Source organism: Ochotona curzoniae, unplaced genomic scaffold (assembly GCF_017591425.1).
Source record: "Ochotona curzoniae isolate NIBS_2020 unplaced genomic scaffold, NIBS_Ocur_1.0 contig_2404, whole genome shotgun sequence".
Lineage (NCBI taxonomy): Eukaryota > Metazoa > Chordata > Mammalia > Lagomorpha > Ochotonidae > Ochotona > Ochotona curzoniae.
In genome coordinates, this window is record NW_024465451.1 from 540,311 (window position 1) to 566,512 (window position 26,202).

Sequence of the window (26,202 nt, forward strand, 5' to 3'; positions counted from 1 at the left end):
TGTGGGATACAGATGTCCCAAGTGGTGGCGTGGCCTACTGTGCCATGGTAACTCTCCCAAGCCTGTTTTCAGAGCCTTCCAAGCTTTACCTCGAAGAAGCCTCCCCGACCCCAGGCCAAGGCCAGGGTCCCAGGGGTGCTCCTTTAGTCCCTTAGGTGTTGATTTTGTAGCACTCGTCACTGGTGGCAAGGGGACTGGTAATGCAGGGTCTCTTAGGAGCAGCACAGGAACGCTTTGGGATGCAAGAGGCTATGCGTATACTGTGGGCTGTTCATAAGCACCACTGACCCCTGCCCACTGGATGCCAGCAACTCTTCCTCCCCAAGTCATGACAATCAAAAAATGTCCCTAGGCATTGTCTGGAATCCCCATGGGGATAAGACTGGCTCTGGTTGAGAACTACTGGTGCATGAGGGTGGTCCTGCCACCTGAGACCCCATGTCTTTGCCTCCTAGGGGCTCTCATGGCTTTAGCCCAGCCTGCCTTCTTCCAGGGGCTGAGCCACACACTGCCTGGGGAGTAAAATCTTCATTGCTACTGGTCTCTCCTGTAGGCTGGTACAGCTAGAAGGCAGAGATTCCAGGAGATTGGCTGTTGCACCTGTCTGCGTCCACCCAAACTCTGCCTCAAGGTGATCTGGAGGGTTTTGCTGGGAGCCAAATGAGGAAAAGACAGGAGGGAGCTGCTATTGCTGTGAGAAGTGGCCAGGGCCCAGGGAGGGCTTCTGTGCTTTTAGAAAATTCAGACTTTATTAGATACCCCAAGGCTGGCTGGGGAGAGCCTCGACCACCTTCACAGTTCTGCTGGCAGGAAGAGGCAGCAAAGGGAGGAGCAGCAGAGGATGGGGCCTTGCAGCCTGTCTGTCCATCTGCTTCACTCTAGCTCTTCTGGGATGATCACATGGTGAGAATCTGCTTGGTGGACACAAAGGGCTGCATGGAAGCCTGCAGGGCATGCTGGAAGTCCTGCAGTGGGACCTCTGCACAGGCAGGGGCGCAGAGCTGGCCTTGGCGGATTAGGTCACACAGTGTGAGGATGAGCTCCTTGAAGTGGGCTGTGGGAGGTCACAGGTGGTCAGCAGGCACAGCACAGCTGCTGGGGTGGTGGGACTGGCGCTGCACTTCAAGAGAGCCTGGGAGTTGTGGCTTTGCCAAGGACTGGGCAGCTGTGGAAGCAGCCAGCCTGGTCCCACCTGTGTCCAGTGCTGGGAGCGCCAGGGAGGGTTGGAGGGATGCAGGGAGTGGTCCCACGAGCCGCTGGGGAGGCAGCCACTGGACTTCCGGGGGGCAGCTGAGACGACTCAGACCCACAGAACTGGACCAGGGGGCAGCTGGGCAGGTGTTTGATAGTGGGAGGTGGAGAAGCTGCTGTGGAACCCCGTATCTGGAGGCCACCACCATTCTCGCCTGAGGTCCCTCACACAGCACAAGGTGTGAGGTGAGGGGATGAATGTTTTTCCGTAACCCATAAGTTTTTCGAACCTAGTCCTATTTCGTGCTTAAAAACATGTCAGTGAGCCATGGTCAATACCCCTGCCCAGGTCGGGCACCACTGATGTTCTGGAGGCTGATGCTCATTCACCGGGATGGGCTGCTGCACGGGCTGTTTGTGCTGTCACCATGTTCCTCCCACCTCAGTGAGATTACTGCATGCCAGGCGTCCCTTTCAGCCAGTCCCCTCAGACAGGAAGTGTTGTTGGATTGACTGTGCCTGCTGCTACACAGCAGTGACTCGGGTGAGCTGCTAACCACTTGGAACCTCACAGTTCTCCTGTCAGACATGGTTAACCAACTAGGGTTTAACCTAGGACAGTGCTGACCCCAAGACCGACTAACCCAGGCTCCGTCAGCTAGCGCAGACAGAACTTGATCCACAGGGGCGGGAGCACGACCTGACACAAATGGGCTGCCTGCAGTCTGGGCTTGCCACCTGGTTGTCTGCCCCAGCTGCCCATGTTTTTTGGGTTCCAGTGTGTGCCCCAAAGCCTGGCCCATGTTAATCCGGCTTTGGACAGAGGCTGCTTTATCCTGCTGTGGGGCTGGGGCCCCAGCCACCTCTCCAGGGCCCAGTCCAGCAGCTGGGTCATTTCTGCAGCTGTTCTTCAGCTTGTGCTCTCCTGTGACCCCTGGCAGCGGAGTCACCATCCACTCACCTGGACTGTGGTCCTTCTTCCACTGTGACAACCAAAAGCCTCGAAGCTTGAGGTCCTTAAAAATGAGCAGGCTCTGTGAACATGGGAGGTAGGGAGACAGGCACCAGGAAGGTCAGTTCTTTGTAGGACAGAGGCCTGGCTGAAGTGCCTGAGCCCCCCATCTCCCCACGTGTGCTCCTCGCCAGCTTACCACAGAGGCCACGACGGGCTGCTTGGCCATTCCACCGTAGGTCACCATGGTTCCCCCAGGCCTGGAGAATCCAGACAGAACAGGGTGGGTATAGGTAGGGACAGGGCCTGCCTTGACCCTGCTCTGGTACTTCCATTCCCACCCTGCTTCCCCACCTTGATCCTAGAATCCCTGGGGAACAGTTAAAAAATGCAGACTCCTAGGCCTGACCCTGGACCTGATGAAGCAAGAGGCCAGAATCTCTCTCTCTCACACACACATTTCTAGCTGACGGGATATTTCACAGGGGTTGGGACCCAGGCAAGCTGTGATGAAATGCCCCAAAGCTACAGGCACACCCAACCCTGGCTCCACTTCCCCTACAGGTAGGTGACCTGATTGGTACTTGGGAAACTGCCCAGTGCAAGGTTCAAGGTGGGGCACAGTGAGCAGGTAGGGCGTGAGGCAGATAGTGTAGGACACGGAGGAGCCTCCATGGTCCCTGCAGAGGATGGCTGAGGTCCTTGGGACCCTGCACCCATGTGGGTGCCTTGCCCATGTCTGACGCCCATCTTGGCTGTCAGGAGCAAGGCAGCTCTGCTTTTCAGAAGCTGGTGAGCTTGGTGCTGTGGCTCTTCCTCTGCTGCCAGGTGCTTTCAGGAGTTTTTTTTTTTAAAGATTTATTTTATTTTCATTGGAAAGGCGGATATACAGAGAGGAGAGACAGAGAGGAAGATCTTCCATCCAATGATTCACTCCCCAAGTGAGCGCAACGGCCAATGCTATGCCAGTCCGAAGCCAGGAGCCTCTTCCGGGTCTCCCACGGAAGCTTTGGGCCGTCCTCTACTGCCTTTCCGGGCCACCGGGCCACAGGCAGGGAGCTGGATGGGAAGCGGGGCTGCTGGGATTAGAACCGGAGCCCATATGGGATCCCGGGGCGTGCAAGGCGAGGACCTTAACCACTGCGCCACCGTGCCGGGCCCGCTTTCAGGAGTTTGTGGGTAAAGGATGACACATCTGGGGACAACAGGAGGAAGCTGTTGTCAACAAAGAAGACCGTTCTCCAGTTCCCAGGTGGCAGGTGCAGTTCTGAGGGTGCTGTTGGCATACGTCCCTGACCCCAAGGGAGCACTCTGCATGTCTGTGGAGGAGGAAGATGAAGCCCGGTCCTCGCATATACAATGACCTGCACTTATCCTCGCATTCTTCACCCCAGCCTTGAGAGGCAGCGTGGGCTGCTGTCAGCCTCCCTGCAGGTGGAGAGACTGAGACACAGAGAGGGTCCTGCAGGTGCACAGCTGCCAAGCAGCAGCAGAGCCAGGCTGGGGCCCAGCCCCCTGGACTCCAGTACCTACACTGTGGCAGCTGCACAAGGCATCCTCTGAGCCACCAGGGCAGGTCCACAGGGTGTTTCTGTGAATCCCTGACATCGGGGCCCAGCCCGGTTCTGTTGTTGCTGAGATCTCAGGCAAGGTGGTCGCCCTCTGTGTCCTGTGCTCAGGCACAAGATGGAGCTATGAGAGTATGTCCTGCCTAGCAACAGTCACAGGGCTAAGGCCAACCTGGCTGCACGGGGAGTGTCTGCTGCTTGTCACATGACCCATCTGCCACCTAGCCTTGTGTTCCAGGAGGTGCCTTGGCATCTCCACCATCTGTCTGCCTGGTAGCCAAGTGAGGGCGGGGGACTGGCAAATGTGAGTGACCTGAAACCCTGGTTATGGAAGTTGAATCCCGATCTGGTGGAGCGACTCTTCAGTGCCCCCAGCTGGAGGAATTTATTAAAAACAAGAAGGGAAGGCGTGTGCTGCTGGCATTGTCTCGGTGGCGTTGTTACTTCAGTTTCCTTTTGTACTTGGATGTACTTTCAAAATCTTGTGTGATAGGCACATTACCTCTCAAGTGAGAATCTCCTTTCAGAAAGCTCATAACAGTTGAAAGAGCTAGGAAGCTAGGACTAAGAGCCTGTTTAAGGTGCCCCTGGGTTGAGTTCTTGACCATTGCCTTAATTGAGAGCTTAGCAGTCTATTTCCAGACTTCCTTGGAAAAATAAATCTGGCCAGGCTTCCCAGAGGTCATCTACTCAAAGGAAGAGGAGCAAGAAGGGCCCAGAGAGCTGCATGACCTTGGTCCCAGTTTCCTATTCAACTTGCCAGCCTGGGCCTTTGCTGGCACTGGCCATGGGGGCCTTGGTGACTTGGGTCATGCAGGGCTGGGACTTACGCTAAGTGCCGCAGCAGCTCAGTGGAGCTCTTCCCGCCCACACAGTTGAGAGCAAGCCGGGGTGGGGGCATGTCCTGGAAAAGAAAGACGGTGGTGAGGGGCTTCTTCCCGCCTCGGGTGGGGCCTGCAACTCATTCCTGTCAGCTTTTCTGTGGCCCCAGCACCACGTCAGAGGTGGTAATGAACATGGGTGCTGATGCCCTTGAGCTTGCCTCTCTGGCTGCCCAGGAAGGGCCTTTTCTTCAGCAGCCTAATCCTGTCGTGCCTGTTGGGACTTGGTTTAGCAGGCACCTCCCCGGGAGAGACTAGGCAAAGAGCATCCACAGTCACATGCCAGGAACGCCAACTCCTGGAGGGCGCCTCTTCCCGGCACGCAGGGCTCAGTGCGTGGGAGATGTTCCACTCCCTGGCTTCAGACAGGTTCTCTAGGGAGCATGTGTTTGTTCCCTCCAGAGGGGTTAGGCCACTGGCTATGTGCGGTGGCTATGTGAGGGTGGCTGTTCTGGAAGGCCGAGAGACTCTGAAGTTAGGCACTGGGTACACGGACACATATCAGGAGGGTCTGGGTTCAAGTCTTGGCTCCTCCACTTTCAATCCAGCCTGCTGCTGATGCGCACCCTGGAAGGCAGCAGGTGACTCATATCCGTAGGTTCCTACTGCCTCTAATTCAGTTTCTGGCTGCTGGCTTTGGCTTTGACCAACGCTGACAGTAGTTATTGGCAGAATGAATTGGCAGATGGGAGATCTGCCTGCCTGTCTGCCCTTTAAATAAAGTGGGGTGGCAGGGAGAGGGAGGGTGGCCTTAGACTCAGGGAGACCAGAGGTCCGTCTTGCCTATGTACATCTAGGCGACTGCACAGAGCTTCGCCTGAAGTGATTGGATACAGCGTGAGAAACATGACTTCTTTTTCCTCCCTTTCTGGGCCTTGGTTTCCTCAGGTCCTCTCCAGTGCTAAATAGGGGCAGATGTGACCAACCAGGTGTTGGAAGCTGCCAATCATGTGAGGTCTCCTCCACTCCCGACCCTCGAGCAGCGGGTCCTCTGGCTAAGGAATGGCTTTGCCCTCCCAGGAAGGAGTGAGCGGAGGGTTTTGGAGGAGAACAATGGAGCTGCTCCCCAATTCAACTTTGGTCAGGGAGAGTGGTATGGGATGGGGAGAGGACAACTCCTCCCGGGCACCTTGAAGGAGGCTCTCGTTTCTGGCTTTCTCAGGTCCTCTTCTGTGACGACGTGCTCGGCCCCAAGGCTCTTCAGTCTGTTAGTCAGTTCCTGGAGGTTGGGTCTGGAAGCCAAACACAACCCAAGGCCCTGGGTCACAGACGTGCGAAGTCATATTTGTTCCCATGGGATGGGATGGCGTTTTAAGCCAGGTCCTGATGGAGACACACTCCTCCTTCCCTTGGGTGAGACAGCTGTAGGGTGACTGCCATGGCCCCTGGCACTTCAGGAGACTAGAGGCTACCCACACCCAGGGACAGGTCCCATCACTTCTCAATTCCTCTCTAAGCATGCAAAGGACCCTCCCAAACATAGTGCAAACACACCCCACCAGGGGCCTGTGCCTCCATGGCCAAGGCAAGCCAAACAGCTTTGGTGAGCACAGCCCAAATGAGGACCAGTTTTCCTGCCAAGCCTTAGCTTCCGGGACAGATACGGCCATGTTCACGGACAGCGAGGTGTAAAGGAAACTGGTTTCCTCAAAGTCGGGCATCTTGGCTGCTCTTGGCTGCTCATAACAGGCAGTTTTTGCCTTTCTCCTCTACATCTCGGAGACTCACTCACTCTAGAGCTCAAAGCTGCCTGAGCTCAGTTTCTCTGCGCTGACTTCTCTCTCACCTGCAGACTGTTAGCGAACCACAGAGCAGGGTGGTTATGCTGATGCGAGGGTGCCATCTGGTGGACAGCTGGGCACCCACAGGGACGAGCGGTGGAAAGGCCCACGAGGTGGTCTGGGATCAGGCCTGCCCACGCACCTGTCTCGGACCACATTGATGGTCCTGAGGCCCAGGGCAGCGGCGATCTGGATGACTGCTTGTCCCACTCCACTGTTGGATGCGTTCTGAATGACAGAATCCCCTGTAGAGCCAGGAAAATATCCCAGTCAGGCCTTGCAGACCTGTGATAGGTCAAGGGCTTCCAGCCTTATATTAAAAGCCTGTGATGGGCTAGAGATGGGGTCCTCAGCACAGCAGGGACCCACGATCCAGCTGCTGCTCTGTTGCAGACCCTTGCTTGCTACTCACGGTGTCCCCAGTGCCTCCCAACCTCTCCAGCACCCACAGGGCCATCCGGGACTTAGCTACTGGGCACTGCTGGTAGGCATAATTCAAGCCACTGTGTAAGAAAATTCCCCTGCTCCGTTATTTTCCCAATTTTAGTGTCTCTGAGTCTATGCCTGGATCCTCTGATTTGCAAATACGCTGCCCCTTTCCTTGTAAAATCCTTCCTGTTCCCTCGAAGAATGGCTCAAGTGTGCTTCCTCCATGAAGCTTTCCTGCATTCTCTCTCCCCACAGTCTCTGCCATTTTCCCCAGGCTCCAAAGGTTTGTCCTATCCTCCACTTGGTTGTCCATTTCCGTCAGTGGGCTTGCAGCTCCTGGAGGACAGGGCCCTGCTTTATTCTTCTCCGTACTGTTTAATAAAGTGACAGTGCCTTGACCCAGGGGCAGAGAAAACTGGGAGCCCCCAACACAGGGTCCGTCACAGAGTGTGTGGGCAGAGCCCAGGTCCCTCCCGACGGAGCAGGCAGTGGACCATGCACAGGAAAACATGGGCTCTGGGTGGAGATGGAGCTCACTGTGTGCCCAAGGAAAAGGGGCAGCTCGAGATGCCACTGTATTTCAGCTCCTCCTCATGGAAAGGGAGTCCCTGGTCACATCTGCCAGCTTCCTCTTCTGCAGGCAGCGGTTGGTGGCCCCACGTCATCAGGAGGCCGTGGCCTCCATGTCCTCCTGGGCAGGAGACGTGGCCTGGGTGACTTCTACAGCCTCTGCCAGGAGCAGGGCAGCCTCATGGGAGAGCAGCATTGGTGGGAAATGGCCCGGCCCTGGTCATCTGGGGACTGACTCCCTGCGGGCTCCCAGTAGTCAGAGTGGCCCTGGTGGGCTCTGCTTTCCTGCCGGTGTTGTGCTTGCTCCTCCCACTCCCTCATCTGCTGGCTGAATCCAAGTGTCTGCCCCATTTCTGACTCGGAGGCCCTGCTTTCAGGGGAGCTCCAGCAAGATACCTGGTTCTGCATTTAACTTGCGGAGTGAATGCATGCAAACAGCGGATCAGCCTTGACTTCAGTTTCCCCACTGATCAAAAAGCAGTGGACAGTTCTGGGGCTGTGTGCCCGTGGGCCTCAGGGACCCCATGGGGCCTTGCTGGGCAGGTAACCCACCTGATGACTTGGGAGGTGAATTCCCACAGCTGGTGAGAGGCGAGGTTCGCCTCCAGGGACTGCAGCCCTCACCCAGCTGGATCCAAGCTTAATGCACTCCACAGGAGAATGCCTACAAGGCACTGTCGTGAGCCGGAAAGCACGGCGGAAATGCTGAGTGCGGTTATCAACACTATGTTCATCAGCGCTTTGCTGAGAACACAGGCACTGTGTCTGTCTTTGTGTTCCCAGGGTTTAGGCCAGCTCGACACATTTTTGCTGAATGACTGAAGTCCAGACTGGGTGTGAGGGGACAAGAGTGTGCCTGCTTCTCTGGAGGCCCAGCATGTACTCCAGGACATTGAGTTGGCACCCTGCTAGGCACGCTCACCCAGGTGAGGGGCTTGCCATCCTCCCAGACCCGCAAGGCGGGCAGGTCCCGCTTCCCTATGTGGTCCTACCGGGCTGCAGCTGCTCGAAGTCCCTCAGCATGCGGTAGGCTGTGCAGGGGTTGACGCCCAGGGTGGCTGCGCTCTGCAGAGGGATGTCGCTCGGGATCCCAATCACTGCCTCCTCGTTGAACACAGCCTCCGTCCTCCAGGTTCCTGGTCAGGGTGGAGCAGGGCATGTGAGAAGTGGCCACTTGGTTTGACCAAGCCCCGCTCCACCCTGTCTGTGGGCGGAGTTGGAGTAACATGTTACTGGGAAAGAACAGCTGGAGGTCCCTTCTTTGGGTCCTCAAGAGGTGTGGTCTATGGTACTTGTGCTATGTCCACTGAAGTCATGCAGCGAGGTAGACAGGGTGGGTGGCTGAGATGGACACGGCTGGACCCCGAGGAGGTCACAGGAACCTGGCCAGCAGGCAGAGGAAAGCTGAGGACATCCCCTGGTGCCCAGGCAGCTTCCTCTCATCCAGGGCAGGCAGCTTGGGAGATTTTCCTGGAGAAAAAGTGTGGACAGAGAAGCCGCTGGCCTAGGTTGGGCAGCCTGCAGCTTTCAACAAATTTCTGGGTCACTGAGTCTTGGCTTGAGGATGCTGCCAAGACTAGCCTGCCCCGCACCCCACCCTGGGGGAGCGGGTGGTTCACTCAAATGGGATGCAGGAAAAGAAAAAGGCTGCTTGCCAGAAGGAAGGCGTCATTCACTCTGAGTCTACGCTCCAGCCCAGACAGGACAATCACAGAACCATGGGGACTGAGGCGAGGGAGCAGCCTGCTCCACACAGCAGGGGCCACCTCCCTGAGCCAGAGGGGTGGACAGGTAAAACAAGCAACTACAACAACTAAGCAGTGTGAGGCAGTGATGGTGGGGAGCTGAGTCCACGTGGAAGTCAAGGACAGCTTCTCGGAGGAGGAAACAGGTGCACATGAGAGGACAGAGGTGCTTTCACTCGGAGTGCAGCAAGAGCATTCTGCAGAGAGGAGAGGCAGGGCAGACACCGGGATGAGCTGGGGGGTCGACACTGCAGGGCAGAGTGGCAAAGGATGGCTTTAGATGGGGCTGACCGACGAGTCCCACTGTGTGCCAGCACACACACATGCGCATGTGCGCACACATGTATGATATACAGAAATCCCTTTACGTTTGCGACATGCTCTGATGCCCCACTCGGCTCCTTTGCTGCCTGCAGTCCCCTGGGCCCACCAGGCTGATGGCCCACATTCTGTGGAGCAGGGCTGACTGTAGTGCAGCAAAGCGAAGCCTCAGGCACAGCTGGCAGTGCTCCGAGGTCAGAGTGGGGAGGACAGGTAGAGAGGCTGACTGGGGAGTCAAGGTGTGAGATGACGGTTGACTGTTCCAGGAGTATGGCAGGGTGACAAGGAAGAGCAGATAGGCTCAAGCTCTGCTCTGAAGACTGATCAATGGGCAGAGTCCCATGGGAGGAAGAGGGTCAACCAGCATCAACAAAAGGCTTGGCTCTGCTGCACTCTCACTGCACCATCCTATCAGCTGGGGAAGCGCTTGGAGCCCGCACGGCCCAGGCACCCACTCCCAAAACTTCCGGCTGTGTGCTCTCTCCATCTAGCTGCTGGGATCCCAGTGGTATCCCGGGGCTGTGTGGCCCCACGGGGGACAGTGCACTTTACTACAGGAAGGGAGCAGGGTGGACTTCTGGAAGGGTGACAGCTCAGACAATAAAAAATGGCAACAGTCAGGCTACATCTATCTCCTGATGCATTTCTGGGATGTGTCCACAATCTCGGGTTCTCAGAAGTTCCAAGAGGGGAATGAGAGTGCTTATTGAAAGAAAATGTCTCATTCCAGGACGAGAGCTTGCTTTTCTTTCACAGCTCACGCAGTACACTGACTGCCCCAAGTTAGTTTCTGTACATGCACCTGGAAGGACCCACTTGCCTGGTTCAGTTGCTCACAACTAGCCAGGATGTAGCTCTTCCTGGATAGCTGAGTGTTTACAATGCTTACACTGATTGGGTGTGTTTCGTGCCACTACAGTTGACAGGATACTTGGTGTTGTGTGTTGAAGTAAGCTTGGCTGACTGAATGATTCATGTCCAGTGCTCTCTGAGTTGATACAGTGCTCGTGGCCTAAAAACCCCTGAACACGGCTGATGGGGCTGCTGCCTCTTCTAACTGCAGTGGGATGGGCCAGTCCACTCCCCCCCACCTTTTTTTAAAAAATTATTTTCATCTACTTGAAAGGCAGAGATAGAGAAAGCTGTCTTCCATCTGCTGGTTTACTCCCATATGCCCACAATGGCCAAGGTGGGTCAGGCCAAAGGCGGGAGCCTGGAACTCCATCTGGAGCTCCACGCGGCTGGCAAGGGCCCAGGCCCTTGGACCATCAGCTGCTGGCTCCTAAGACACCTTAGCAAGGAACTGGATCAGAGGTAGAACAGCCAGGACTGTACTATAGTGTCACTGTGCCACAACACCTGCCCCATGTGTCAGGTCTCAGCACATTATCACTGTAAAGGCCCCAACCCTGGCAGCCAGAAGGGATGGAGTCCAGGAGGCTGGCTCTTGTTTTGTTGTTTGTGTTTGGGTAAGCCCTCACTTCCCAAGCTTTGGTTTCTTATACACAGGCAAGGTCACAAAGTTTGTGGATAAAATGAAATTAGAAGATAAATTTAGGGCCTGGACTTATGGCATACCAGGTTGATCCTCCACATGGTGCTGGCATCCTATATAGGTGCCAGCTGGAGTTCTGCCTTTTCCAGTTCCTGCCCAACTCCCTGCTAATGCACCTGGGAAAGCAGCAGAGGCTGGCCCAAAGTCTTGGGCCCTTGTGCCTAATATAGGAGACCTTGAAGAAGTTCCTGGTTTGACCTGGCCCAGTCCAGCTCCAGCTGTTGAGGCCATTTGGGCAGTGAAGCAGCAGATGGAAAATCTCTTTAACTGTGCTGTTCAAATCAATAAAGAACACAGTTTTTAAAAAGTTAATTTTGGTGAAAATTTTTTTAAACCCATGTATATTTTTTAGTTTTAAAAATCCTTGACTTATTATTTATTTCAAAAGCAGAATGGCAGATAGAGAGATTTTCTTTGGGCTAGTTCTCTCAAATGGCTACAACAGTGAAGTATGGGCCAGACCAAAGCCAGAACTCCGTCCTGTTCTCCCCCAAGGGTGGCAGGGGCCAAAGCACTTCAGCTAGCTTCCCCTGCCTTTCCAGCAGCATGAGCAGGGGGCTGGATCGGATGTAGAACAGCCAGGACTCAAACTGGAGCTCTGATAAGGGATGCTGATGCTGCATGCTGGGGCTTAACCTGCTGCCCCCGAGTGTCAGCTCCACAGTTTTCTCACAGTATGCACTTTTCCACAAACTTTTTCCATTCTCCTCCCATGTGCATGGATTTCCAGATTTTCTGAACAAAACAAGCTTAGTATTTAATTCCATTTCCATGAACACTTTAAAGTACCCTTGCTATGCTCCTGGGCTGCCAGGAGGATCCACTTTAACAAGAACTTTTCTCAAAAGCCACCTCGGGTTAAAAACAAGGCTTCCCAATGACCTCTGGTTACACCTGAGGTGAGATCCTACCCTCATGGCTCGGCTTTTGCAGGGTTCTGTCTCGTGACGCCAAATGCCTTAAATTGATGCTTTGGGGAGAAAGGCATGGGAGAAACTGGGAGCCAGGAACCCCATTCAGGTCTCTCCCAACTACCAAAGCCATCACCACTATCTCGCAGGGGTCCACGCTGCCAAGAAGCTGGAGTCGGGAGCCCAAGCTGGGAACCGAACCTATGCAGGCATTATTACTGCTAGGTCAAATGCTAGCCTGCCCCACCCCATGGACCTTTAAATTATGACTAAATGAGAGTGGGAGGAGGGGAGATCTTCCATCTGCTGGTTCACTTCTCCTACCATGTGCTCAGGTACGTGGGTAGGAAGCAGGGCTGCAAGCAGAGGAAGTGGGATTCACACCGGCTCTCTGAGCCTGGATGTAGCTTCCTAAGCAGGACCCGCTGCGCCGTGACACCTGTTTCTGATGCCTTTCTCATGCTTGGAATCCTCTTCCAGGTGCACATGCAATTTCCCACCGCCTTGCCCCGACTCAGCTTGGTCTTCGCTCCTTGTATTTCTTCCATGTGAGGGAATCTTTGGTTCATCGACCAAAGGCCAGCTGAACCTCTGCCACGCAGCCTTTCCTGACCGACTCTCTCACACACACACAAGTGCCCTCTGCTGCCTGTGAACTTGTCATGCTCCCTAATGGAGGTGACTGGCACAGAAGGATTTTTTCTACATGCCTGAACCTCCTGGAGGTTCCTGTTCGCATTCTCCGCTGCACCTTACAGCAGGGGCTCAGGGGTTCAGAGGACCACAGCTCCAACTCACATGGGCCCAAGGGGAGGAGAGCAGGGGCCTGTTACTACTCAGAGCAAGACAAAGAGAAGGCTGCTTTCCTCTCGGCTGCCTGAGCCGCCGCCAGGGACGGGGACTTAGTGAGAAGTCATGGATTGCTCAGTTGCAGGTGGCCGGGCAGAGAATGGCTCCAGGGCAGGTGGAACAGGATCTGGAAGGATGAAGAGGCTGCTGGCACCTGGGAAAACTTACCCAAACCGGCACTTGCCGGAATCACCCAGTCTCCCGGCTTTAGTGTGGTCACACTGCTGCCCACTGCCAGCACCTGTCCGACTCCCTCATTCCCTCCGACGGCAGGGAGCTCGGGAAGAAGGCCGTAGTTTCCTGCGGGGCAAGAACGAAAGGGGATGCAAGGCAGGGTGGGCCTGGAGAACCGTGTGCTTTGGAGTCAGACAGACCTCAACAGACCTTGGCTTGAGCCAGGCTCTTCAAGCCGCCCTCTGAGCGTTAGCTTCCTGCTCCGGTGGAGGGGTGTTGGCAGAAGCTCACAAGGGTGCATGTTATTATGGGGATTAGGTAACAAGCCCGGCATGGGGCTGGTTCCCTCCCCCACTGTCATCTCCTCAACTCTTGGAGCCTCACGTTCTGGAGAGGGAAGGTCACTGAGCTCGCTCATCTGGAGACCAGCTGCTGTGAGCCACAGGCGGTTCACACCCACACCTGAGCAGGAAGGGGAACGAGGTGGCGGCTGAGCGCAACCACCAATTAACACGGGCCATGGAAACCAAGGTTACCTTGGATCATGTTTATGTCAGACGGATTGATGGGGGCCGCCAGCATTCTCACCCGGACGTCGGATCCTCCCATGGCAGCGAGCTCCGTGTTCTTGAGCCTGAGCACAAAGGCAGAGAGATGTGACCGTCAGCCGGGCTTGAGTGGGTGCCTCTTGCTCACACCCGTTTCTCCAAAGTGGGTCAGGCTGTGTCTCCCACACAGGCCGACTCTCAGGTTATAGCTCTCCACTGCAGACTCAAGGCAGGAAGGATCAGCTGTGTGCCCCAACCCCCACTTGCTGGTTGGTAATCACACGGCATGTTCTGCTAATACAGTGTTCAGGCCCAGCTCTGATTTACTGGAACTATAAACAAATATACTTATTTATTTGAATAGCAGAATCACATTGAGAGAGGTCTTTCATCTGCTGGTTCACTCCCCAGAGAGCCATGACAGACAGGTCTGGGCTAGGCCAACCAGGAGTCTCCTGGAACTCCATCCGGGGGAAGGGGGGTCTCCCACAGGGATGGAAAGAACCCAAGCATCGGGGCCATTTTCTGTGCTCCCCCAGGCACACCAACAGGGAACAGTCAGGACTGGAATCGGCAGCTACGTGGGATGCTGCCTTCACTGTAATGCCCGATTCCAAGCAGTTCTTCTGGCAGGCATACCTAGGAAACCCTGGGCCAGTCTGCCTGCCTTGTTCTTGTTGTTGGTCCCACCGTGAACACACATTTGGGGAGATGAGAACTCCCGGGCAACCGTGATGGGGGTTTCCAGAGTGACGTCCCTTCTGATCGCAGGCTCTTACAAAGGACACTGGGGACAGCAGGGGTCACGGTCCTAGAGTCCTCCACGCTAGGCCTCTGCTGCTGCATTTGTACAGTGTGCTGGTGGTTAGGACTTGATCACTGCAGGTCTGTGCCTGTCCCTCTGCTCCCAGAAGCCCTGCCCACCATCCTACCGAAGCTTTGCTCAGCTGGCACGACCTGAGCTTTTTTTTTTTAAGGTTTATTTTTTATATTCATTAGAAAATCATACACAGAGAGGAGGAGAGACAGAGAGGAAGATCTTCTGTCCAACAGTTCATTCCCCAAGTGGCTGCAATGCCCAGAGCGGAGCCGATCTGAAGTCAGGAGCCAGCAGCCTCTTCTGGGTCTCCCACATGGGTGCAGGGTCCCAAGGCTTTGGGCTGTCCTCGACTGCTTTCCCAGGTCACAAGCAGGGAGCTGGATGCAAGTGGAGCAGCCTGGACATGAGCTGGTATCCAAATGGGATCCCAGCAGTTGCAAGGCGAGGAGTTTAGCTGCTAGGCTACTGTGCCGGGCCCGGAGATCTGAACTTTTGAGGGAGACCCAGTAACAACGTACATGTGTTCTTGATTTTTGTAAAAAGGAGACCCACCAGGCGGGCAGCAGTGATCCGCGTACTAGACCGGAGGGTCTTGTCACATTTCAGTGACCAGAGACTCCTCTTCTTCCTCTAATCCTAAGAGGCAATGCTTCCTCTTCCCAAAGCATTTCCTAAGTAATAATTCTCGTGTTTACCTGACACGCCCACCAGAGGTTCTTGCACTACCACCCTGCACTGGCAAATCCCACCCGCCTTCTGCAGGATGTGCAGCTTGACGCTGGAGCTTAGCTCCTGGGCAGGGTCACAGTGTGGTTTTCCAGGAATGCTTGGCACCAGGACTATGGGAGGCAGGCATGGAGCCCCCACGAGGCCCTGTGCCAGGGGGTGGGGGTACATGCTTTACTCTAAGACAAACATTTCATGAGCCAAGGACTGAGCTCCCCCCACCCCACACCAGCGACCTGGAGATGGAGGTGCTATGGAATCTACCTGGGGTAGGACAATGGTGAGCGACGGAGCGGATCTAACTCCAGCCCCTGATCTATGCGAGCATCCTGGAGTTGGCTACGGAATCCCCCACATGCCCACAGGGACCCTTGAAGCCCTAGGGAATCCCAAGCTGGCAAACCCTGACCTGAATCCTAGCCAAAGCAAGGCAGACAAGAAACCAGGATAGGCCAAGTTTCTGTAAGCAGTGGTTAAGTAGGAAGGAGGCAGCCGTCCAGGGGCAGAGAGAATAAAGGGGCCTTTTAAGAAGAGGTAAACAGTAGCTGGAGAAGGGGGCGGGCCAACCCAGCCCAAGCTGGCTCTTCTGCTATTTACAGGGAGGACCAAAGGCACACCAACAGGTAAACACCTGTGCCAGGCCACTACCCGTAGGAAGTGGCCAACCTGGTTTGGAGACTATTTCAAGCAGAGGGCACCAAGATGGATGGGCTGGCCCTGCACGTGGGCTGGATGAGGGAGGCAGTGTCAGCCCCCCTCTGTGCACCCCCAGACTCCCTTGCCAGACCCAGCAGGACAGGAACGCTTCCTATGGGAGCCTGTGTTCCTGAGCAAAACCCAGCCCAGAGCTAATGGGAGCCTGGCCTGGCTGCTCCTCCATGTTCTCCCCTCTGTTGTGACAGATAATCAGAGTCAGCTCACAGACACCGTGTTCAAGCTGCTTAAAGACATTTTTTCCCCTCTGCACTTTTTCTGTATGCTCTTCACTCAGTCCAGTATTTCCTAAGCTGAACAAGAAATTCAATTCACTCTTCAACACCCGGCTCATACTTGTCAGACATCTTTTGAGACTTTTCCTGCTCAGGGATCCCAACTGACAGAAGGGGTGACCAACTACCATCGTAAGACCATTTTATGAACCTGGTGCGGTAGCCTAGTGGCGAAAAGTCTTCATTTTGCATGTGCTGGGATCCCATATGGGTACTGGTAGCTGCTCCACTTCACTGCTTGTGGCCTGGGAAAGCAGTCAAGGAAAGCCCGAAGCCCTAGGACCCTGCATCCACGGGGGAGACCTAGAAAAGGCTCCTGGCTCCGGATCGGCTCAGTTCCTGCTGTGTGGTCATTTGGGGAGTGAACCAGTGGATGGAAGATCTTCTTATCTCCTTCTCCCTATGTATCTGCCTTTGCAATAAAAATACATTTTTTAAAGATTTATTTTATTTTTATTAGAAAATCAGATACACAGAGGAGGAAAGGCAGAAAGATCCTCCATCCAACTTATGACTTTATGAGGAACTGTGCTATTCTAACGATATGGGAGAACTCAGTGGCAGCGGGGGGACGGCGGGGGGCCAAGGGAAGAGGCAGGGGAGATCCTAAGGCCTATGGAACTGTATCATAAAATGATAATAATAATGAGGAAAAAATTATTGAAAAAAACCCCACTGATTTACTCCTTAAGCAGCCGCAATGACCATAGCTGCACCGATCTGAAACCAGGAACCCAGCGCCTCCTCTGGGTCTCCCACATGGGCACAGTGTTCCAAGCCTTGGGCCATCCTGCTACTGCTTTCCCAGGCCACAAGTAGGGAGCTGGAGGGGAAGCAAGGCCACCGGGACTAGAATTCGTGCCCATGTGGGATCCCAGCGCTTGCAAGGCAAGGACTTTAGCCATTAGTCTAACATGCTGGGCCCAATAATTTTGTTTTAAAAGACTATTTTGCATGCACTTGTTTTGTTTTAGGTGGCCAAGCCTTCCAATACTTTTTTCAGTTGACTGAGACAAGACACATTCATAATTCCCTTTCTGACGCTCTCAGGGCCAGATGCACCCAAGTAGAGTGATGTGGGTGGCACTCGGTGACCAGACACCCATCTACAGCACAATGGACAGGAGTTCACACCGAGTGGGGTGCATCAAGATCACGTAAAAGCCTCCCTTAGTATGGGAGAAGAAACTTAGTTTCCAGAACTTTCTGGAACTGCAGCTAGGCCTCCAGATGTAGATCAGGTCTTCTCGACTTGAGTTCAGATTTTCCCCTGACCTCAGTTCTAGTCAGATACACGTGTGTGTGTACGTGTGTGTGTGTACGTGTGTGCTGTCTCCCTGTTGGGGCTGAGTTCACTGAGAGCAGAGTGCCTTCTTCAGGCTTAGCTTGTGTTTTAGGAGCTATCTGGGACTGGATTTTTGTTCCTTGTGAGAAAATGTGGAAGTGTTGCTCATTTAGGGCAACAGGGGACGGGTTCAATTTCCCCCCAGGCTGGAACACTGGAAGGGAGAGAGCACCTTATGGCATAATTCAAGTCAATTTAATGACAGCCCAGCTGCCAGGCACTGTGCCGAGACATTTAAAAAGGGGCAAAATCGGGCCTAGTGGCTGAAGTCCTCGCCTTGAACGTGCCGGGATCCCATATGGGCACCGGTTCTAATCCCGGCAGCTCCACTTCTCATCCAGCTCCCTGCTTGTGGCCTGGGAAAGCAGTCAAGGACGGCCCAAAGCCTTGGGACCCTGCACCCGTGTGGGAGACCTGGAAGAAGTTCCTGGATCCTGGCTTCGGATCGGCGCAGCACCAGCTGTTGCGGTCACTTGGGGAGTGAATCATCAGACGGAAGATGTTCCTGTCTCTCCACCTCTCTGTATATCTGACTTTGTAATAAAAATAAATAAATCTTAAAAAAAAAAAAAGGGCAAAATCAACCCCTTGTGCAGCAGCCACGTGTCTGGAGGCAGCGGGAGAAGAGCTCAAGGCGAGAGCACCTCACCCGGCGGGGGCTGGCCTCCTGGTGCAGCAGGCTGGACCCACTTGTGTGTTGGCTGGAGTCCTGTCTGCTCCACTTCTGATCCAGCTTTCTGCTCAAACATGCAGGGAAACACCAGCAGATGGCCCAAGTGCTTCGGTCCCTACCCGCCCAAGTGTGGGAGCTAGGCTGAGTCGCAGGATCCTGGTTGTGACTTGGTTCAGGCCTGGCTGTTGCAGCCATTTGGGGGAGGGAACTAGCAGATGGAAGACCCCTCTGTATCTCTGCCTTGCAAATACATAAATCTTGAAGTCTTGGGGCAGAAGAGCTGTCTTAGCTGGAGTTTGGATGAACGGAGGTGGGCTGGAAGGACTGAGCTGGAGGGAGGTTTTTGGGACCGAGGGGACAGCGGAGCATGGGACCTGTCCTGTCGGGAGGCCAGGTGGTAGGTGTGGCCTGGAACAGAGTATAGGCAATGGGGACAACTCCTCAGTCTGCAACCTTGTAACCTGTAAACAAGTGGCACCGAAGACACTCAGTAACCAACTCCCAGGGTTGGGGGGTAGGAAGCAAGTCTGATGATGCCCAGGCTTCCGGCTTGGACAACTGGACACTGACACTGGGAGGGAATCGGGACGCTGTGTTTCGAGTTCACAGCAGGGATCTCTGGGATAGAAAGAGGGAGCTGAAGTCAACTGTGTATAGGGAGAAGAAAAAGGAATTCTGAAAGGAAATTTGGCTGGAAAATGAGATGACAATTAATGTGACAGGTTACTGAGCTCCAGGCTTTGGGTCTATCTTAAATACATGATATTCTGCAGTCCCTAACATCTATATCAGGATACCATCACATCACCTTAGAGAAAACTGAGGCTTCAGAGAAGCTGAGTAACGTGCTCCAGAGTTTGTGACAAGTCTTGACCCTAACCTGGATTGCAAAGCTCTGGCTGCACTGCTGCTTGTGCTGCTAGAAGCCTTTCCTGGACCCACAAGCCACACCAGTGTCACCAAGGCTCCGAGAAGTCCTTGAGTAAAGACATTTGTGCGGCTCACACAGGCTGGGGGTGCTGTGTACACTGCCCTGCACAGGCTGCCCTGCTTCTGCTTTCTGCAGCAGTTTGAGAAACAACGTGCTGAGCTACCCACTGCTCCGAGCGCTCCTCCTTGGTATCTAGGGAGTCTGGCTGCTCTGTGCCCAACGGAAATGCACGGAACTGGGAGGGAAGATGGAGTGGGGGTGGGGGGAGCAGGCAGAGGATGAGGGTCTAGGCCAAGCTGCAAAAACACAGGCAGGTGCTGGCAGGGGCGGGCCTGACACAGGCTGCCAGCCAGGCTGGAGGCATGCTGGGCCAGCTGCGTCTCAGCAGGGAGGCCAGCCCCAGCCTGCCCAGAGGAATGCCCCGGACAGGGAGCACAGACCCTGCTGTTCCTGCTGACAGTTCTACCAGCGTAGTCAAGGATACCGTACTGCTGAGACAGGAAGGAAAACTGGGCGCGTCTGAATTCCAGGAGCTGGAACTCTGGTGTGATAGCAATTCCTTTCCAGTTCCTTTTTTTTTTCCAACTCACCAGAAGAAACAATAGCTGCGTTACAGTGTTACTGAGAGCAAAGGAGGCACCCAAACACAACCTGGCTGGATCACAAGTCGCTTCCCCCAATACTGTTCCAGTTCCCCTTAGAGAGCAGCGGCGCCACACAACTCGGAGGCACGCCACTGTCTTTAGCCGACAGATCCCAGACTGGATAAGGTCACAAAAGCTCCTTTGAGGCTGAGCCTGTACACCTGTGATGCCATGTGAAGTACAGGGCCGACAGAAGAAAGAGCCTTTTGAGAGGGAGGAAAAGGGGCTTGTCCCCTGGAGACTGGCTCGGCTCTCCGTGCTGTGGAAGGTGGGCTCCGGCCAGCTCTGCTCATATATCCTTCCCACCTTCCACATGAAACTGGCGGCTGACTGTGTTTATCTTCATCTTCCGCTCAGTCATCTCAGACCACTCAACAGAATTTGTAGCAGCAAGAATAGACAGGGAGAGAGAGTCCCAGTGGCCAGAGACTTTCCCCACTGCTCAGTCCAGAAGCCTGTAACATGTTGCATCACAGGCCACGTGGCGCTCCCCGGGCTCTCTGAAGTCCCCATGGTCACCCACACGCTACCCCCGACGAGTTAGTGTGCTGGCATGCTGGGTCTCTCTTCCTGGGAGGTAAAAGCAAACAGGTTGCCACTGGGCTTGGGGGCACTGTCTGCTCGCAGCTTGTACCCCTGCTGCCCACTGCGCCAACAGGGAACACGGGTGACCTCAGCTGGTAGGGGTCTGAAGAGGTCCTGGGCTCTGAGGGTCACATGACATACCCGGCACAGCCACCTGCCTCCATGGACCTTCTGTGGTCACCCCCACCTCCAAGCGATCCTGCCTGCTTCCATTCAAGGGCTTACCTTCTGGCTCCTCAGCACAAATCATTTTAAACTGCAGGCAATCAGAAGCTCGGGACAACTTCTGAAAGTTTCTACCCATGGTACTTAAAGAACCTTTACCCCCACCTTCTCAATCCCTTACTTTGTTTCAACTAAGATTACCTGGCTGTGTGCAGGTCCCCTAACAGACACACTTCACTCCAGGGAAACCTCCTCGTTTGAAGGAAGCTGCAGGGTCCCTGCCCGCCACTGCCTCTGTCCCTTAGGTACCCCTGCCCAGCTGGGGCTGCTGATTAGCAGAGCCAGCCAAGGGCAAAGGGGGTCCCCAGTGAACTCTGGTGCTACAGAGCCCAGGTTTCAAGCCTCAGCCAGAACGGCGGCAGCAGGACAACTGCAGGCTTGTACCATGTGGGAGATGGTACGTGCACCTGGCCTCACCACTGCTGACATTCTATCGGCCTGACCGAAGGGACGGTGATTGGAGCGGTTTTCCGACTGTCACACTTAGTGGCAAGAGGAGGTCTGGAATCCAGTTTCTTGCGGGTGAATTCCGGCTGAGCCTCAAGTCATCTTTTTCTTTCTCATAAAATGAGGAGCCCTGCAGCTGGCCGAGGCTGGGCAAGGCCAGGAAGTGTATCAGAGAGCTGATAGGAGTCCTCGAGCCACACAAGTGGGAACACTTTTCCCTGACCCGGCCACTGAGCAATTCCTGGAGTGGCGGCCAATGGAAGGTACAGACTGCACCAGCCTCACAGGATGTGGATTCTGCTATGCTGGAGGCTGGAATCCTGTGACTGCAGGTGAGCGCCTCTCTGCTCCGAGACCTCCTTCCCTGGGTCCTTCCACACCGAGACCTCCTTCCCTGGGTCCCACAGTAAGCTCCTGTCAGCACTCCATGAACGCTTTGACTGATAAGCTTGGAATATTTTCCCATTCTCTCTTCCTATTTTCCTATTCTCTCTTAGTTTCCTAGGGAACTAAGCTTGGCCCTCCTTTCAGAGAAAGCATCCTCTGACTGCTGCAAAGGGCGAGGGAGCCTTCTGGGGCATCCATAGCTCTGAACCTACCCAGGATGGCACTTACTCTGTGGGGTAGCCCCTCTGCTTGGGCTCCTGGAGGGCAAAGCCTACCAATGCTTCCTCAGGGCCTGGCACTTAGTAGGACCTCAAAGAATAAATGGCAAGAAAACTTGCTAAGGCAACGTGTTCTACTCCTGTTCTGAAAACAATGAAGAGCTCTTGAAGAGCTCTTGGCAGTGCGCCAAGCTAACGTGCTACAACGTTTTTCAAAGCATTGTTATTCTAGCTCTAAAACCCAATCACCTGTACAGTTCTGATTTTAAACACTGACATCAACTGTAAAAATAAATACACGAAAATAGGAAATTCCCTGAGAGTGTGCATGCCTCCCCCACACAGTGAGAAAGCAGAAAGCTTGGGTCATCACTGCCTGCTCCCCCACAACTGAATGGGTACATAGTTCAAGGGTTTCTAGCTCTGGGGCTGGCACTGCAGCACAGTGGGTAAAGCCATGGCCTGCAATGCTGGTACCCTTTATGGGAACTGGTTTGAGCACCAGCTACTCCAGTTCCCATTCAGCTCCCTGCTACTGGTCTGGGAAAGCAGCAGACAGTAGGCCAAGAGCCTGGGGCCCTGCACGCATGTGGGAGACCCAGAAGAAGCTCCTGGCTCCAGCCTTTGGCCTAGCCTAGTGCTGGCTGGCTATTGTGGCCACCTGGGAAACAAACCAGCAGATCTCCAACTTTGAGTTTCCAGCTCAGCTGCATTTTGCAATAGTAGCAGGAAGGTGAGAAGACCAGCATGAGAAGGATCCCATCAAGCGGAGGAGCCAGGCTGCCAGTGCTCCTGTTAGCTTCTCGCGCCTGGGGCTCCCTCTCCTAACAGCACAAACCTGAGCTCACTTGAAGGACCTACAATTTGACCTTATTTTCGAAGTTACTATTGTATACTCTGCCTCACTCTCAAAAAGCATTGTAGCTGGGCCCGGTGTAGTGGCCTAGTGCCTAAAGTCCTCACTTTGAATGCGCCGGGATCCCATATGGGTGCTGGTTCTAATCCCGGTAGCCCTGCTTCCCATCCAGCTCCCTGCTTGTGGCCTGGGAAAGCAGTCGAGGTCAGTTCAAAGCCTTGGGACCCTGCACCCAGGTGGGAGACCCAGAAAAGGCTCCTGGCTCTTGGCTTTGGATTGGCTCAGCTCCGGCCATTGTGGTCACTTGGGCGGTGAATCATTGGACAAAAGATCTTCCTCTCTGTCTCTCCTCCTCTCTGTATATTTGACTTAGCAATAAAAATTAAAAAAAAAAAATAAAAAAAAAAGCAAAAAAAAAAAAAATTGGAGCTGACTGCTACTGTTTTTTTACGCACAGGTCTAAGAGGGAGGAAGGGCATAAAGCTGGCCCTGCAGCCCAGATGGCCGAGTCCAGTGTTGCTACTTGCCACACTGGCATCCCAAACGGGGTTACTGTTCAAGTTCATGCTGCTCCACTTCTGATCCAGCTGGCTGCTAAGGCGCCTGGGAAAACCATGGAAGACCACAAGGGCTGGAGTGCCTCCCACTGCACACGAGACCAGGTTGGAGTTCTAGCTCCTAGCTTCAGCCTGCCCTAGACATAACTGTGTGGCGAATGACAAGTGGGTGGAAGATCTTTGTCTCTCTGCCTCCACCATTTTGTCTTTCAAATAAATAAAAACATCTAAAAAGAAAAAAGTCAAGAGAGGGGTCACGTCATGGTAGGTTAAGCTTCTACCTCTGGCGCTGGCATCCCATATGGGTGCCAGTTTGTGATCCAGCTTCCTGTTTGTGGACTAAGCAAGCAGCAGAGTCCTTGGGTCCCCGCCCCCTCATGGCCAGCTCACAGGAAGCTCCTGGCTCCTGGCTTTGGCCCGGAACAGCTCTGGTCATCGTGGCCACTTGAGGACTGAACCAGGAGATGGAAGACCTCTGTTTCTGTGCGTCTCCTTCCCTCCGTGACTTTCACAGAAGGAGCATCCTAGTTGTATGATGCCAAAGGAGTGTTTTTTTAATCTTTTCAATCTTTAGTTTTCTCATCTGCAAAACTGGAAAAAGAGTCTTTAGAAACTTTGAGGTCCTCTCACATGTGTGGAGAATTTAGCCCAGTGCTTGCTGCACGGTACACACACAGGAATGAGAGCACTTCCACCCTAAAACCTGGAGCACTGCAAAACTCTCGAGGGAACGGGAACTTTCGAGGGGGAGAAAAGGAAAGAGAAGGACCTGGGGACAATCTGGAAGAGAATCTAGACTGCACCAAGAAAAATGGTCATGGGTGAGGGACCTGTGCAATTTCTAGAATGTTTGCAATTCTCTGCACTCTTGCTTTATTTACATCAGTTCAATTCTTCATACAAAAAAGGCCTAAGTGTTGATTCAAACAGAGTCCTTCTGAGAAGGCAGGGAAAGAGGGAACATGGGCTAGTGGGGGAGGGGACATCTAGGATGCAGATGGGGACTTCGAGGCTGACAGGAGGGCAGAGGAGTCTGCACTGAGTTCCCTCTGGGCCTCTCTCCCTGCCTTCCTTCTGTGTGCAGTGCTCTGGTCTCCAGGCAGGCATGAGAAGCCACACCAGTGAGCGGAATGCTCTGCTCCGATTCTGACCTGACCTGGTGTAACCTGACCCAGACACCCGGTCACCGGGTGTGTAAGAGACACCTGATTCTTTCCGTGATAACGTGGTCACCCTAAACCTCGTAAGACATGACTACAAAGAGAATCCCCGTCTCTGGCCTCAGTTCACGTTCAAAGTTGCCTGAATCTGGGTCAGAAGCGGAGCTGTGCTCTTCAGGGACAGGAGGGGAAGCAGTCACCTGATCCACCTACAGTCTGTAGCTGGGGAGAACTTTGAAGGCGGCCCCAGACCTACCAGGTCCTTCGTGGGGTAGGGCTGGGGAACACACCCCGCAGCTGCTGGAACCGTGCGAGCCTAGGCTGTGACGCTCCGTAGAGCTTTTCTGCTTTGAACTTGAGGGATGCTACTAGAGTTCCACACCAGGAGGCAAGAGTCTTCCTCTCCTTGGCAGCTTCTGCCAGTCTGTCCCAGCTTCTCCGGCTGCACTCGGCTACTCACCCCTCCGGGGAGTCCTCTAGACCCGGAAAGCCTTCCACACCACAGGGCTCTGTGAGCCCTCCCACTCTGGGGGACTCTGGCAGCATCTCTTTCCTGGCACCAGGAACGGAGTACACATGAGTGGGAGAGGGGCTCCACTGCCCGCGCGGGGGGACTCACGTGGAAACAGAGCTCCACACAGCACCATCCTCAGGAGAACCTCGCCCTGACCTGCCTGATGACCTAGGCTCAGCCCACGGTGTGAGGGTTTGCTAACTGATCCTGTCTTCTCCATATTCTTTTCATTTACTCTCAAGGGCCATGTGGCTAGGCTGCATGCCTCACCTTGAGTTGTACTGAGGCTTATCCTCCCCACGTCAAAACCTGCAACCTGCATTTTAACTCACCATCAAGATCATCCCACGTTTGCCTATCCTTCAGGAAAACAATCACATTATGTATTGGAAAGTCGAGACCTTCCAGGAGGCAAGCAGGCACTTTTTGGTTGGCACGCAGTCCGTTTTTAACGATGAGTAGGCCCAGAGAACCTCAGTAAGTTGTCAAACACACATAGCTAGGGTACACTGAGGTATGGTTTTGACCCCAAGTGCTTCGATCCCCACTGGACCGTCCTGCCCTAGTGCGCCTCGGGTGGTCCCAGTCAGCTCTTTCAAAAGGTTTTTTATCCACCTGTTATCTTCACAGCTCAACCATGTGCCAAATCCGCGAACTCGGAGCCATTGGTTGTTTAAGGCAAGGGCACAATCAGGAAGGTGCGGAGGGCTTGGGGAGCATGAGTACCCAGCAGGGGCAGATCCTGTATTTGCTCTTCTCCAAAGAGCGCTAGGTGCAGGGGGACTCACTGGAGACAGGCTCCTGGTCCCTGGTCACTCATCCACCACTTCATACGAGGCCTTTGCCCTTGGTATATCTGCAACAACGACCTCACTTCGTGGAGAAGCGAAGACGCAAAGGGGCAAAAGATGGTTCAGAAAACGCAGGTGCTGTCAGTCACGCTTGATACAATGCTGTCACTTGCAGGCTTGTGTGATTTTACCGCTCAGGCCTCCATTTCCCCGTCTGCAAAATGGGACTGTTCCCAAACAGTGCTGCAACAACACAAGGCTTCCTGTCACCCTGTACTCCAGCCACAAGCTCAACCCTGTCACCCTGTACTCTAACCCGTGCCTCCCGGGCGGGTTCTCGGCTTCCTCCACCAAGGAGCACGCCGTAGGGGGCTTCAGTTCCCGTCCTGCCATCCTCCGCCCCCGACCTCCCTTCCCCGGCTTGGACGCCGTCTCTTACTCGACGACCTTGGCTGGATCCCCGTGGCTCCCATAGACCAGCGCTCGGACCTGGGAGGGCTCGGCAGACGTGGAGGAGGCCGCAGTCCGGCGGCAACCCGAGGCCCAGAGCAGCGCTCGCCGCATCCCCGCCAGGGCCAGAACCCCGGGACGTGAACAGCGAACCCACATGTCCTCTCTGGCCGACACCGCGGTTGACGTCGCCGCTGCGTCATCTTCCCGCGACCGCGCGCCTACGCCCCACCTCCAGCCACGCCCCCTCATCGCGACCACGCCCCCGTCCTCCTTTAAACTGGGCCGTCGCCTTCCTCCGCCGCCCACGTGGGGGCGCCTTGCAGTTCCGCGGGAGCTACTCTCGGGGTGCGGGCGAGTGGTTGAGGCGTGGGAGGCTCTAGGAAGTACGGGGCTTCTCAGCGCACCG

General features: G+C 54.6%; 1 protein-coding gene across 2 annotated transcripts; it reads right to left on the reverse strand.

Moving 5' to 3' along the window:
- Window positions 1-25,972, reverse strand: MECR (mitochondrial trans-2-enoyl-CoA reductase). Of its 2 annotated transcripts, XM_040974071.1 has the most exons (14): window positions 25,783-25,972; window positions 25,502-25,511; window positions 23,648-23,670; window positions 21,737-21,781; window positions 16,059-16,082; window positions 13,464-13,561; window positions 12,922-13,053; window positions 8,365-8,508; window positions 6,516-6,618; window positions 5,722-5,824; window positions 4,542-4,615; window positions 2,343-2,403; window positions 2,153-2,225; window positions 1-1,054 (listed from the first exon to the last, which is right to left on the reverse strand). In XM_040974071.1, the coding sequence occupies exons 1-14, from the start codon at window positions 25,950-25,952 to the stop codon at window positions 897-899; spliced, it is 1,218 nt and encodes a 405-aa protein (XP_040830005.1). In that variant the 5' UTR covers window positions 25,953-25,972; the 3' UTR covers window positions 1-896. The 2 variants fall into 2 exon arrangements, with proteins under 2 accessions (XP_040830005.1, XP_040830006.1); XM_040974072.1 differs by lacking the exons at window positions 16,059-16,082; window positions 21,737-21,781; window positions 23,648-23,670; window positions 25,502-25,511.
- Window positions 25,973-26,202: the final 230 nt, after the last annotated feature.

Coding starts and splice junctions, on each gene's coding strand:
- MECR (XM_040974071.1), bottom strand. CDS start 25,952: ATGTGGGTTCGCTGTTCACGTCCCGGGGTTCTGGCCCTGGCGGGGATG. Junction 8,509..12,921: donor TCCGGCAAGTGCCGGTTTGG/GTAAGTTTTCCC, acceptor CACCCTGACCAG/GAACCTGGAGGACGGAGGCT. Junction 2,226..2,342: donor AGCCCGTCGTGGCCTCTGTG/GTAAGCTGGCGA, acceptor CCATGTTCACAG/AGCCTGCTCATTTTTAAGGA.